General features: G+C 41.9%; 1 protein-coding gene across 5 annotated transcripts in view; it reads right to left on the reverse strand.

Annotated features, from left to right (window-relative positions):
• The window catches only part of myo18aa (myosin XVIIIAa), a 72,627-nt gene that overhangs the window by 4,699 nt on the left and 53,347 nt on the right, over positions 1 to 14,581 (reverse strand). For 4 of the 5 annotated variants that reach the window (XM_037119980.1, XM_037119982.1, XM_037119981.1 and 1 more), the window contains 7 exons: positions 13,542 to 13,658; positions 12,936 to 13,019; positions 9,753 to 9,890; positions 7,873 to 8,058; positions 7,635 to 7,774; positions 6,971 to 7,015; positions 635 to 757 (listed from right to left, as the gene is read on the reverse strand). In XM_037119980.1, the coding sequence (XP_036975875.1) occupies positions 635 to 757; positions 6,971 to 7,015; positions 7,635 to 7,774; positions 7,873 to 8,058; positions 9,753 to 9,890; positions 12,936 to 13,019; positions 13,542 to 13,658 (833 nt within the window). The remainder of the gene's footprint in view (positions 1 to 634; positions 758 to 6,970; positions 7,016 to 7,634; positions 7,775 to 7,872; positions 8,059 to 9,752; positions 9,891 to 12,935; positions 13,020 to 13,541; positions 13,659 to 14,581) is intronic. The other variant, XM_037119983.1, reaches the window with a different exon arrangement.

A 14,581-nucleotide genomic window follows, 5' to 3' on the forward strand; every position in this document is an offset into this window, starting at 1 on the left:
CTGTATCGTTGGCAACTAGACTTGTTTCAGTTTCTTGATTTGGGAGAATGTAAGTATGACATCCCAAGAAGATAAATAACAAAGGTCCAGTTGTTTTATCGCATTATAATGCTGAAATGTTGCATACTTTATCTTTAAACCTCACCTGATGAGGAAACTGAGACTCACTGGTTTTTGGTACCTTGACTCATCCCTCTCATGTCAGACCGCTACAGAATAAATTAGTCATTTTCATTTTTGTCCTTGGGACCAGTCATGAGTCAGGGAACATATACAATACCTCTGGCTGTCGTCGTTACGTACAGTACACACTGTAGAAAGTGAGGCAATCAACCAGTGAGAAGATCTATCTAGCTGTGGCAGAGGCGTCATTTAGCAGGCGTGCCAACTGGCCATGGGCCACTTCAATAAATTTGACAGCAGCCGCTTCCCCGTTCCGCCTTCTGTCATTAGACAGATTACAGGGAGAGAGAGATGACACCTAATCACATGAAATACCCATCCTTCTGTTACAGTCTGCCCCAGGTAATCCTAGGGCCTTTTCAAGGCTGGGATTGTGGGTAGTTTTATCTCTACCTTACCACAGGCATGTACATGGTTATCTGTCACAATGGGAAAGGATGTGAGCACTAACCTGGTGCTCTTCAGGCTTCCCTCATCCGACACAGTCTTGCTGGAGCCTTTGTTCCTCGAGAGCCAGGACTTAACTCCGTCCACACGGTCCTCCACCTCTGAATCTGTCTCCGTCTCATCCCCACTGGGAAGACAAAAAAAAAAAAAAAAAAAAAAGGCAGCTAGAGTGGATGAGAGGCACCTGGGACTCCAGCACCACTCAAACTAAAAATCTTCATCTTCACAAGTCATTTTTAACATCTCTAGTGCAAAAGTGCAGAAATCTTGCAATCAAGTGAGACACTCGCTCTTGTTTCTAATACGATTCTTTGAACAATTTTCCCCAAATCCTCACTCAGCTTCTTTTTCAGAATCAATTTACACAGAATCTCAAGCAAGAAATTTGACTAAATGACAACTTGTCATGTGAATAATTTTACACAGTGTCACATCACAGACAAAATAATGGTTAGCTTTCACATGCCAGAAGCTTTTGTAGGTAATTACACAGTTGCATTAGTTGTTTTATAAAGAGATGGGTCAGTGCGATGCAAGGCAATACAGATGGTGTAAATCTATAACATCAGCGAAGTCAAGATGCCTCTCGACAGAGTGTGCAGCCGACGTGGGTGAGTGAAGCCAATGCATTATGTAGGCAGCATGTAGATGAAGCTGTCGGAGGCATAATTAACTTGTTTGGCTGCTTCTGGGCTGCAAGCATCTGTGTGGCGTGTCACCTGCTGCCTGGTGATTGTTATTGGAGTGGAGCCATGAGACAGCGCCGTGGCCCTACGCCTGACATAACAATCAATATACAGAGAGACCTGCGGATCCAGATGAAAAAGCTCAGTGGATCCCATCTGAATAAGGTCACTTCTCATTCGTTTAAAAAATCCACGGAGAATTTTCTGAATTATTCATCCCCGTTGTCCAAGGTTAATGTGACAGGAAACAGTGGGGGGAGAGGAGAATAAAGTGACACGGCCTCTAAGCCTGACCCGCCATCGTGGCTGAATGTGGCACTGAATGCTTTATTTGAGAAATTCCTTCTACTTGTTTTGAAGACTGCCTGTCTGATATCGCTGCGTTCTGTGTTGATCTGACAACATCGTAATTCATGTAGTGTCAGGACCAGGAATATATTGGTACAGTGATCACTTCATATTTACACTAATTCACTCATCACTTCCAGCTGAGAGGTTATGTTTTTCACCTTTGTGCATTGGTTTTATGGTTGGTTGGTTGGTTGGTTGGTTCACTTGCTACAGAATTCCACGTAACTTGGATGTAAAATGAGTCTCGTCCCAGAACAGACCTCCCTATTTTTTTGTGTGATATGCATTTAAAAAAAATGGATCGGGGAATTTTTTTTCTCGCTTTCTTTACCATTACAAGATAAGGTGCTTTTGACATTTTTGTGATGGAAAGGTTGTACTGACATATAGGGACATTTGAACTGAAGTCTTGCACCTCTTAATATAACCTGTTTTTCTACCCTGGTTTAGGGAAACGAATATTCACCCTGTCTGAACTTTCTAGGTTTACGTGACTTCCTCTTTCAATAGACTCAATAGTAGTCACAGAAATAGAGTTTTAAGACACACCAACAGAGACAGACACACACATATATATATATCAAGCTTTCCTCCTCACAGTCTGAGACTTTCCTCTGTAACAAACCCGTGTTGTTGCTCTGTGATTGCTCCTCCTGTAAATTAAACTTTGTGAACTTTGAGCTGGCTCCGATCTCCTTCCTCCAGTTCTAAATTGTCTTAGTTATTTTAACAGAAATACGCATGGATCTTGCTATAAAGAAATAAGGCATATTTAACTGGCTGGTATATGGTTTAGCATTCATGGATGGTTTAAATTTTGTGTGTTTATTATTGGATTAGCCTTGCTTGAATTAAAGGAGACTGTTGCGCCTTGGCAGAGGTACCTCTCTACTTTTTTTTTCAGGTTTCTCCAACAGTTTGCTAAGGTTTTAGAAAAAGACGTGTGAAATAGTTTCCAAACAGACTCTTTCGCAACATTAACCGTGTGTTTGAGACAATAACTCCTCTCGTGTGTTTTAATTTCCATCTTTTTCTCGTCCCTTGAGTTGAAGAAGGCATTACAGAAATGTTGTCCGGTTGCCATGATAGTCCTGAAAGCAATGCACCAAATTGGTGATATCATCTGAGTCCCACTTCAGCGCTAGATACACAGTCCTCCTTGGCTACGTGACGTGTGAAAATGTATTTGCACATTTCACAGGAGACAGTTCAGACAAATCACATTTTCTATTATAGAGTTTTTGTTCCATAGCAGGGTGACGTACTGTATATTAAACACACTGTAGCGGTGGGTTGTTGTAGGGGAGCTGCAATTTTCCATTCCTCTTGATGTATAACGGCCTTTGAGTTTCATCTCAACTATTATTCATAGCCTCACCTACCCATCAATCTAGAATATTTGCCGTGTTTATCACTGCGCTGTACACACATTTCATCCGCCGTCTACAGACAGCTGACTATCGCTACAAATGAGGAACAGCAACGCAGGTAACAGATCCCGATTCTTGGACAAGCTTATCTACCTGAGTCCTGGAACACGAAAAAATGCTCTTAAGGAGCAAAGACTGTATTCAAAGCAGTGTGAGATGACAGGCAGGCTGCTGAGCTCTGTCATTTGTCCACATGACACGTATCCGTCTGTGTAGGTGTGCCAGCAGAAAGTGTGCGAGCTCTTTGTCATCGAGCTTTGTGTCACACATTCACTCATGTTTTTCTCAGAGAACAAAGTGTCCTCTCTGCTCTCTTCTTTTTTTATGTTTGGTGGTCTGCCTAAAAAGCCATTTTTTCACACAAAAAAAAGGTGGCAGCGGTGCTGCTGGTGGTGTTTCGAGTATTGTGAGGGAGCGAACACAGAAAATAAAGAGACGCCTCGGATTCTTGGACTGAATGGTATCCAGGCTTTCAAGCTTTTCCAAGAGCATTAACATATTTAACTTTCTCATCATCGACCTTAATACCAGGCTTTTCCGGGGGGACGGTAATGATGATCTCAGAAAAGACTAAATGGCCTGATTATATTATTTTCCACCGGAAAACCTGCTCATTCAGGACTGTGAGAGGTGCTTCATGAGGCAGCAAGCAAAAATTGTGAGTACAAGTTCAGCTATTATGTGTCATCCCTTTTTTTTCCTACCACCTCTCTTCTCCACCGCATGCTAAATACAACTGATAAAAGCCCCGACAGAAAAAAAAAGATAGCAGATTCATTAATACTCGAAAGTTGATTACGCACGCTGCCCATTTGTCGTCTCTGTGATACTTTGACTCCTTCGCATGATACATTACACAACAAAATACTGAAACCAGCCCACAGCAAAATCATCCCCCTCTTTCCTCTCTCCCTAACACACACACAGACACACACACACATTTGAAATAGAAGGTGGCTTGCTATAGAGTGCTGTGCAAATGGTGTCACAAACGATTTGTCCTTGGCCCCACAGTACTAGCTAACCAGTCCTGAGGCTCGCAGATACAAACAAGCCCCGAGAATTTAGAAGCGAACGTTAATAGCTTCTGACAATCGGCCCGCGCTGGTTGTAAATCTGTGTCACAAATGCTTACAGTCAGCATCAAATCTCGTATGGCTCGGTTCTATCAGTTTAGCACGTGCGGTACCGACACCCTGCTTTGATGATGTCTGCTAATTTGTAATGATAAAAACAAATGACACAGGGCATCGAAATTTTATACAAAAATAAGAATACTTTATACTGATTCACACCTTCCACTAGGGGTGAAATGGACAGGGACAGATGGAGGCAGAAGCCATCCTAAAGACATCCTGTTAAAATCAAGTATCTGATATTAAATGTCTTAAAAGTATCAGAAGTAAAAGTAAACTATACGTATATCAACTTGAATGTAAACACTGTATATCAATCATGCCGATTGTTGGATCCATTACTCAGCGTGTTTATTACCACTGTTTGTATAATTATTATTATTATTGGAATCAGTCTAAAATAAATGGCTTTTAAGACCTATCATGCTTTTTTTGTTTTTCTTCCTTTCGTTCAGGGTCTTATATGTCTGTAGTCCCGACTTGAATTCTGCAACTTCCTGACACAAAACTACGTGGCACAAAGATATTTTAATTGATGCTACAGAAAAAGGGGCATGTAATATTCCCTTTAACTCGAACCTAAAAACACCCGAGTGCAGGCGAAAAACAGAGAGAAGTTCACAACCGTCCATTTGCATTCACTCCCACGTTGTAGTTCTACAAAGCTGGCTGAAAATGGTCAAAGTTCACGTCTTAGTACTGGAATAAATGTACTTATTTACATTCCATTGCCGGCATTTACATACTTTGCAATGCACAGTCCTGTATTATACGCAACCCCCCTATACTTAAATAAGGCCTGCTGCAGTCTGCAGGGAGGTCCAGCTTGAAAACCAGTCATTTAACCTTATTATCTCCTCCCACAATAACGAGAACTCAGCCGGCGTAACCTCTGTTTTGAAGCACTGAGTGCAAAATATTGAATAGTAATGTAAATCATCTGGAAAATCCACTTCATAATTAGGAGAAAAAAAATCACCTCATCCATTACTGTTCATCGGTGCCGCTAATGCAATGATGTCGAAGGAGGGGAAAACGCAATTAAGTAAACATGGGAAAATCATTGCTCCTTTCCTCGAGTTGCACCAAGAGAAAAAAAAGCGGAGCACTCGCTACACGCGACTGGTTTGATGAGAAATGGATAACAAAAAAAAAAAGGCAACGTGATAAAGAGCGTGACGCCACGTCTCTTTGAAGAAGCAATCAGAGGTTAAAGCGGGAAAAATTATGGATCGGCTGCAAACTGAGGACTACGTTTTCTTTCATACGCTCTGGTGAAGGTTTAAATTATTGAACATGCCACAAAAACTCCTTTCACTGTGTAAAGACTGCAAGAAAATGAGGATTCACTCGAGTCAGTCAAAAGAAAAGGTATTTAACATTCACAAGCAATGACTACACATTTTAGAAAGCCAGACAAGGTGAACATTTGTGTGCAAAGTTAAACGTTTCACAACGCCGTCTAATGGGATCGGATGAGTGGAGTGTTTGCATGCGTGGGAAAAGGAATAATCAGTGCACGGTGCCGACACTGTCGGCTCGTTCACGGTCGCATGCATCACTCACACAGTTTGTGTTTGAGACTTTTCCAGATCACATGTGAGTTAGTCCCCACTGTGCCAAGTTTGTGTAAAGGGAACATGAGATAACTTAAATGTTTCTTAAGTAAATTGTGCTGAATCATTTACAATGGTACCATACTCCCATATATATACACCATATAACTGTAGGACTTATTTATTACCATATGTTAGCCAAAATAGAACAGAAAAGGACTTGGATATGGAGCGGTATTGAGAGGAAAAGATGAAAGTTGGCAAATAATATCATGTCATCTTAATTTAAAAGGAACACCAACTGTTTTACACATTAAAGTGTGTTTACACATCTTGGGGAGTTACTACTTGTGTGGCTCCAGAGGAAGCTGCACGTAATCTGATAAATTGCCTTTCAAACTTATATTGGAATTTACTTTTGATTGCACGTACAGTTATCATTAAATGAAAAATAATCAAGAGTATATTCCCAAGACAAACTCAGTGCCAGTGAGACTTTCTTGCATGTGCTCTGGAGAAGCCACAGAGGAACAGACGATGGGTAAGAAATCAGTGGAACAGCTTTAACCCCTTGATCCAAACAAATGCACGATGAAGGTGTTTAATGATGCTGCAAATTTAAGGGGGAAAAAATGGCGTCTGATATATATTCACGGAGACAATGATGCAGTATCACCGCAGGTCTGTTTCATATATACTCTGCTACTCTTGAGTCATATTTTGGTAAAAGTATGAGCAGCAAGACTCCAGTTTACAGTTTCTCTAAAGTATCCTGGGTGCCACCAAGTATTTCAAATAACTTGTTGCTGCTCTGAAAGTAGAGGACCAACAAGCCCCTGAAAACATCAGAGCAGGCCGACTGCGTGCAGGCACCTGCAGACACTTGGTACAAAATGAAACGAAACTGAATGAAACACCCGGGCCGGTCCATTAAGCTTTTATCATAGATGCATGGCACAGACGCCAGCTTTACATTCGATTTTAAAATTACTTCTCCTCTCAGTGTTATTTGGAACAACACTGACTGAAGGGGATGAAGGAATACTGCATGATTCTCTCCTGCTCTTGAAAATCGGTGAGGAAAAAAAAACACACACAAACAACTCCCCCCCAAAAAAACAACTATAATGACGAAATACAAAGCATGCGTTTTTTTTTTTGTTTTTTTTTTCCATTCTCACGTTTTGTTCTTTCTTTTCTGATATTTTGTCACCATGTCTTGCAAACTGGAACACACCAAAAGGGGAACAAGGGAAAAGAAAAGAGAAACAGAGGAGGTGAGATACACAAACAACAGCGTGAAAAGAGGACAAAACGAGATAACAGTAAATAAATAGTTTAACGCTCGCACATAAAACAACTCTCTGTTGTAAAGCAGTGACTCTGTAAAAAACAACTCTCCCCCTCTCTCACGCGGAGCTGCTGTGTGTAATGCCTTCCTCTTTTTTTTAGAGATCTGTATTATTTCAGGCTGTGTTTACCTCAGCGGGCTCGGAGCTAGCATAACCCCTCAACCCCTCCGCAAAGAGCGTTGGAGTAACCAAACAGGGCAGGCTGCGCCGAGACAACAGATCAGAAGGTGAGGAGTCGAATTAAACCAAGTGAGAGGTATTTGGAGAACAAAGTGCATTATGACTCGCAGAGTACAAAAGACGTACTCTGGGGGAAGACGTGGAAGGCTCAGAATCAAAATATACAGGTTGTGATTGACAGGCTACGAAACTGCAGTTCTCATTTGCTGGGTTTCTTGCAGTGTCTTGGTAAGGCCTGATGTACCGAGCGGGCATTACAGTGAAGGAGAGGCAATTACATCTTCTTCTGTAGGAGATTAAAGGTGCGCCGTACCTGTTGATCAAGTCGTCATTGTCATCGCTCTCCATCTCGTCCTCTATTGCAGCCTGCAGGTCGCCTATCCTCTTGAAGGCCAGCTTGAGATCCACTTGTAGGCTCTGATTTGCCGCCTCCAAGCTTTCAATGTCCATTTCCTGGTGAATGGATCACAGCACAGAGGAAGCACGTTTACCTCCCCCAGAGCAAACTCCAGCCGATCGTATCAACTCTCCCAGCACCCCGTGAAACCTACCAGTTCGTGCTTCTTGCGGCTTGCCTCGCCCTCTTTCTTGGACAGCTCTCCCATTTCTTCTTTCATGTCCCTTATCTGCCGCTGCATTCGCTTATTCTGCTCCTTCTCCCTGTTTTCTGCAGCGATGCGCTGGTTCCTCTCCTCTGTCATCTTTTCCAGGTTCTCCTTCAGACGACCCACCAGGCTCTGTGAAAGGATCAAGGTGAAATCAGTGAAAGGTGACAACAAGACACATATCTTATTGTGATTAACTTATGAAATATCAAAAATTTTGTCAAACGTTTGTTATGGTTTGCTTCCTTTGTCCAACCAACAGTCCAAAACCCACAAACTTCATTTACTATCATATGTGACAAAGAAACAGGTGCATTATTTATATTCAAGAAGCTGGAGCCATCAAGTTTGAGGCCATTTTTGCTCATCTATTATCCAAATAGTCTGCAGTTCTAGAATATCAATCAACACATCTGATGTTGTGAGGATAAACAGCAGCCAGATTGTGAGCTCGAGGCATCGGGGATGTGTTTGTGTTAGCACAGGAACCGCGGAGTGGTCTAGGCTAGGGTCAGCTGGTTAGCATGCTAACTTCAGTAGATATCGCTGCAACACAACATGTAGACATCGCAATGACAAAACTGTTGTTTCTTCAGATTATATTAATAATTCTAGCTAATTTTGGAATATGCACCTTGTCTGGTATCATAACATGCAAGCTGCAAGCTGCAGTAAGTATCAGTGTGATCCATCAGTGGCCCTGACGCAAGAACAACATATTCTTAGCCTTAACTGTGAAACTCTCTTAACTGTACAAGTTGGCATAAATCATTCATTTCAGTGCGATGGGTGCCGCCTGCTGGTGCAAATTTCACAAGATTTCATCATTAGCTTAATTAATGCCACCTAGAAGTTCTAGATAAGGTGAACTGCTCCCATTTGTTGGTATGTCTCATTCTCAAAATGTTATCAGAGAGTAAAAAAAATAAGAATTTGACACTGTGGAGCTTCAAGTACTGCTCTCAGAGATCAGTGTATTGAAATGCAGTATTACTATTACAGCTGTCACGTAATCAAAGCCAGCCATGTAGTGAAAAGGGGGGGAAGGGTTCAGGCTACATGAGGTCAGACGCGTCTCTCCAAAGCGAAGTAGTCGGTGAATAAAACAAGAGATATTAGAGAGAATGATTTTGTAGGCGATAGAGGATGTTGTTACACTGGACAAAGACCCAGAGACAGCTGAGGGAGAGAACTTTACCCTGTAAAAGTGAATTCATTCTCACTTAAGCATTATGATTTCAGGTCAATTGACAGGTCTGGAATAATGTGCACACCTCTGAAAGAAATGACAGAATGTAAACGACAGAAATTCTACTGTGTGCCACTCCAGAACAAATGATTGTTTGTACGAGTGGTTCTTGAATGAGGCCCCATTGACTTTGATTACAGTTTATAATGTTCACGGCCGAACCTGTAACAGTAATGCCTGCTATAAATTCAAGTCATAGTCGGAGATGATTGAATGCATTTAATAGTCCTGTTCGGCAGCACAGACTTTTCACAGATTTTTTTCTCTCGTTTATATTATACAGTAAATCATCAGCTTCCCCCCAGTTGAAAATTACTTACTCGACCTTTCAAGCATGTAGAAATCACAAACGTACTGGACATGGTTTTTTTCTCAATTATGAATAAAAATGCATTTATTCCCTGCTGGGTCCCTTTTCTTTACCTCAAAATACGGAGCCGCGCAAGGGGAGACCGTAACCCTCCCCCTTTATATCACCTCTACCTCTTGAAAAATATGAAATAAAATGTCAAATTTTGCAATTATCTCTTCACAAAGCATGTCTTTCCCATTTAGGAGCCACAGAGGATTATCTCACCTCCAAGCGTTTGATCTGTGTCCTTTCATACTCCAGCTTGGTCTCCAGCTCGCGGATCTTTGCCTCCTGACGGCACACAAGAGACTTTTCCACCATGGACTGTTCCTGGAACTCCAGCTGGCTCTGCAGCGAGTGGAGCTGGAGGAGGGGACACACACATGCATACAAACATAATGCATGAACACTCGTACATGCCTTGAGGAGCTGGAGCACCTCTACATTTGACCTCTGCGTTTCCACTTCCTCTGTAAAACTTAAGAGGAGCTGATGTTCCGTGTATGTATTCAAACTGAGTAAATGTTCACTTTTCCCCCCCTCATTTCTGTGTGTACTTAATCCATCTTGGTGCATGTAAATACTGTGCATCCAGTCAAAGTAATGAGGTCTAGATAAGCCCCCCCACATCACCACCCCACTCAATCTACCATAAATGTTCAAGAGAAGAGCTTGTGGTTCAGCCTGAGTAACGTCGAGTCACAGTAATTTCACAGGCTTTGGGAAAGAGCCGAGCTTCATGCAAGGCACGTTTGTTCCATCTCAATCGTTTTCTCATGACTGATAAAAGGAAGAAAGATACGTCACAACAAAACCGGCCCAAAGGGCAGCGTGGCACCTAATGAGGGCCTTTGCATCTGAGACAAGGCAGATTCAGAGTTCTCCTTTGATATTACTAAAGAAGCCAGACTTCCCTCCTACTGGGGATGTGAGATAACCACTTCAAGGTCAGGTGCTTTTGATGGCTATCGCTGCGTTCCCTGGCAGGTTTTAACAATGCCTTACAGCCTGCTGTGTGTCTCTAGTGTAGCCAAAAATATTCTGATGGGTGGGCCTTGCATAAAATCGACCGGCGATTTGGCACAGGTATGGCCTAATCTAATAAGAAACGGCGTCTGCGGTTGGAGGGTGGCAAGGGCTCCATTCTGTCCTTTAGCGAAATCATATTTGAAACGCGTTCTGTTCCAGGCAGATGCTTTTGTTTGTTTCGTCTACCGCGTGTCAACATTTGGAGGGAAAAGTCCAGTCATTCCGAGTAATGTGCATGCAAACAAACACTTAAGATTGACAAATGCCAGAGCTTGCTCGCGGCCCCTGGGAGATACACTTTGAACAACAAATGCATCAACAAATTATAGGCTTGCATTAATACGTGACACACATGACATGTCAAGAGGTTATCCTCTGAATAAACGCGGCTCCACTGGGAAAACTATTATTAGAAAAGCACTATCATCAGCGCAGGCACAAATCAGGTGCATTAACCTTTTTACCACGTGGATCCACATTTATGCCGCGCCTCAGTCACTTAGCTGACAACTCAAGCAGCATTTGCAGCAGCTAAAGCAATCAGCTCCGAAATGGGCAAAATTAAGCAATCTTGGCAAAGTACACTGTTTGACAAGTAGTTCCATCTTCAGTCAATCACTATAGGCATGCTAACCCTTGCTAAATGACACTACTTAGCACAATGTACAGCTGAGGCTAGTAGGTCATGAATAAAAGTACTGAACAAATTCAAGTTCTGATCTGACGATGGTGCCACTGTAGATAAATCTCGTGTTACAGTTCATTCTGAGGGGAATATATGAATGTGCATGTAATGTCAATCCAACCGGTGGTTAGTGGAAAAACTCCCTGACCCAGAACCTCAAACGTAAACCGCAAAATCAGGAAGCTCAGGTGATCGTGAAAGTAAAACGATTCATCCTCTGGGGACCATGAATATTTGTACAAACTTCCACTTTCATCCATCCATTGCTTAAAGCATCTGGACCAAGAGATGAACCGGCCAGCCGATATATTGATGGGACTATCTAGGACAGAAAGAGCCGATAGCTATATGTCAACAGGTTAGAATGATACTTAAACTCACGTAGTGTTGTGGTTTTGGTTTCAGTTTTATTTTGTAGAATTCATCCTTTTGTTTCTTGTTGTAACTTTCCATTTCCTGTCTTTGTATTTTTCTCGCAGTCCGGCCTGTGTTCCCCGAGTTTCATGGTTGGAGCTTGATTTAGTTTTGTATCTCTCTTTAGTTTTTTGAATGGGCCCCTGAGCTGTGAGATAAAGTCATCTTCAAAACATACCTTGTTCAGATTGTCCTCGGTAATGGTTTATGATGACTCTAGGTAATTACCGCAGTCTGCTTGTGCTTCCTTACAACAAAGTTAGGAGGCATGCATGGATGGCAAGCCTGCAACAAACTAACCCACAAGCTAAAATTGTTTCTTTGGCACACAGACAATTAATTCTCACATTGTTTGACTGTTTATACATATAAAAGCACAGAGCTACAGTCATTACTCATGCCAGAGCTAACCTTAGAAACATTGATATTTATCAACACAATTATTCATATTTATTCAACATCATTTTTTGGGTCATACCTCTGCCTTCTAGTAAAAGCTCCAAAAGGCCATTTACCTATATAATATATGCAGCAAATATTCTGTGGTGGTGATGACATCTGACTGACATCTCTCCATGGTACTGGAGTTTGACATTTTCAGTAAGACTCTGCTGTTAGCATCAGTCATGAGGACATTTTTCCATGTGTGAGAGTAAAGCAGTACCTTTCAATTGATTGCAGTAATCGTGTGAATCACATATGAAATGTGCAGTGCAGAGTGACTGTTATGTCCAATTACCACACTTTTTCCCAAGCCCTATCATTTCACATGGTTTTTATACTTGTCTTCTATAACCAACCTTCTCGTTTCACAGAGAATTTTCTGATATTTCAAAATAAAATGATGCACTGGCATTGGCGATGACACAAAAAAAAAAGACCCAACTGAGATAAATCCCAGAGACAGAAGCTGCTGCATCACGTTGAACGATAAGTGCTGAAAGGAAAAGAGGGAATAATTCAATCTAATTTATGAAACCTCTGAAACAAGGCATTGACTTTATGTACATGACCCTTCCTTTAAATACGAGCACTGAGAGAGGAAAAGAACAATTTCCCCCCTTGACTCTAAATCTTTGCTGATTCCTACCATTTAAATGCAAATTGCGTTGCAATTTTCGAGAAGAACGCTTCCACGGAAATGAAGCTTTTTTTTTCTTTTTTTTGGTTACTATAATCACAGAAACTCTGCGAAAAGCAGTCTAATCAGAGAGGAGTGTTGAGGCAGCGGGCAGGTTGCTGGCAGGCAGCTGTGGTGCTTTTTGAACACTTTCTTGTACCTTTTCCTGGATCTCCTGCTTCTCCTTTGTGGCCTCTTCCAGCTGAGCCTGCAGGTCACTGATCTGGCTCAAGTCCCTGGCAGACTAGTGTAGAGACACACACAAACACACACACACACAATTTAGTCTAAGAATTATATATAAATATATGTAAGACAAAGGATATGCAAGCGTCAAGTTATGTGTCAAATATCAGTGCATGACACTGATAAATAAACATGGAACGTCCATGCCAGATAATTTGTCATGTGATCTGCAGCAGAACAGATTGCATCTCCCTGATTGCAGAGCACACACTGTGTTTAGAGGGGAACATGTCCTCCAAACCTCAAAGCCACTCGACTTGAATATGCAGAAAAATAACAAAATGTTAATGCCAGGGTTAGAAAAGGGCACCCCGCAGCTAAATATCATTGAATCAATACAAACAATCAAAAGGAATCACATAAGATTTTTTTTTATCTCTGTCATGGTCAGTTTCACTTCTTTTCAACGTTGGATCCTGCATAGAGGAGTAAGACTGAGTATTAATAACAAAGGGATTCTCAAAATAGCGTTCTCGATGGTTTTCCGAGCTGCCCACCGAGGCATCAGGCAGGTTGTTACCTGGGCAACCGCGGCTTTGTGTTTCTTCATCAGCTCGTTCATGTCCTCCTGATCCTCCTCCATCCGGGACTGCAGGTCATTCTTCTCCCTCTGCAGACGGCTGACCTGCTCCTCCAACTGAAGCATCGAGAGGAACAGGATTTACACACACTTTAGAAGAAAATGACAGGATTTTATTCATGAGCTATTGAATATGATAAATGGTCATTAGCTGGCCGGGCCGTGGCAGTCCTGGAATCTCATCTAATGGCAATGAAACACAATCTGGACGGAGGTTCTGGCTGGAGGATGAGACCAATTGGAGATAATCAATTGGCTCATTTAGGTGGGAGAAGAGTGCAGCCAGTGCAGCATACTGGTGATGTCCTATTTAGAGTTCATTCTCCGTGTTCAGTGGGGGGAGACTCGGGGGCCCCTCAATATGCATTCTCTAATCTGAGACATTTACAAGACCTTCCCTCGCCATAAATGCGGCAATTAACAAGCAAAGCAAAGGCACACAACACTCTGTGTGTCATCCCCAGAGACACAAACATCCTCAGTCTACGAGTGTGAAATGCAGACAGTGCTCTCCTGAGACAGCCATTAATGAGCAGATGGAGGGAGAAAAAAAAACATTCGACAAAGCTTATTTATCCATTAGAGCAAAATGTTGGAATCAGATATATGCCAAAGGGCATTTATTATTCTAATGTCCTACTATGGTTTGATGATGTGCGCATATTAATTCTAGAGCCCTGCTGCACTTTAAAGGGTGCAAATTTGATAGGCAAATGCCCTCCATTAATTAAACACTGTTTGTTGTTTGTTGTTTTTGCCTTTTTAATTTGCGCATGAAAGGAAGGGTGCAGAAAACACTTCCTCCGACAACTCCTCTTTTATTGCAAAAATCTGTTTCTCCACTGAGATTTAAAAAAGGGCTGGAATATTGTACTCATGTCTGAACGTGTGATACCATCTTAATGACTGATTATGAACAAAAACATAAGTAGCACTGATTGGCATTCAATTTAGTAACTGAAAGACAATTAGTGAAGTTC

This window comes from Acanthopagrus latus, chromosome 13 (assembly GCF_904848185.1).
Source record: "Acanthopagrus latus isolate v.2019 chromosome 13, fAcaLat1.1, whole genome shotgun sequence".
NCBI classification, from domain to species: domain Eukaryota; kingdom Metazoa; phylum Chordata; class Actinopteri; order Spariformes; family Sparidae; genus Acanthopagrus; species Acanthopagrus latus.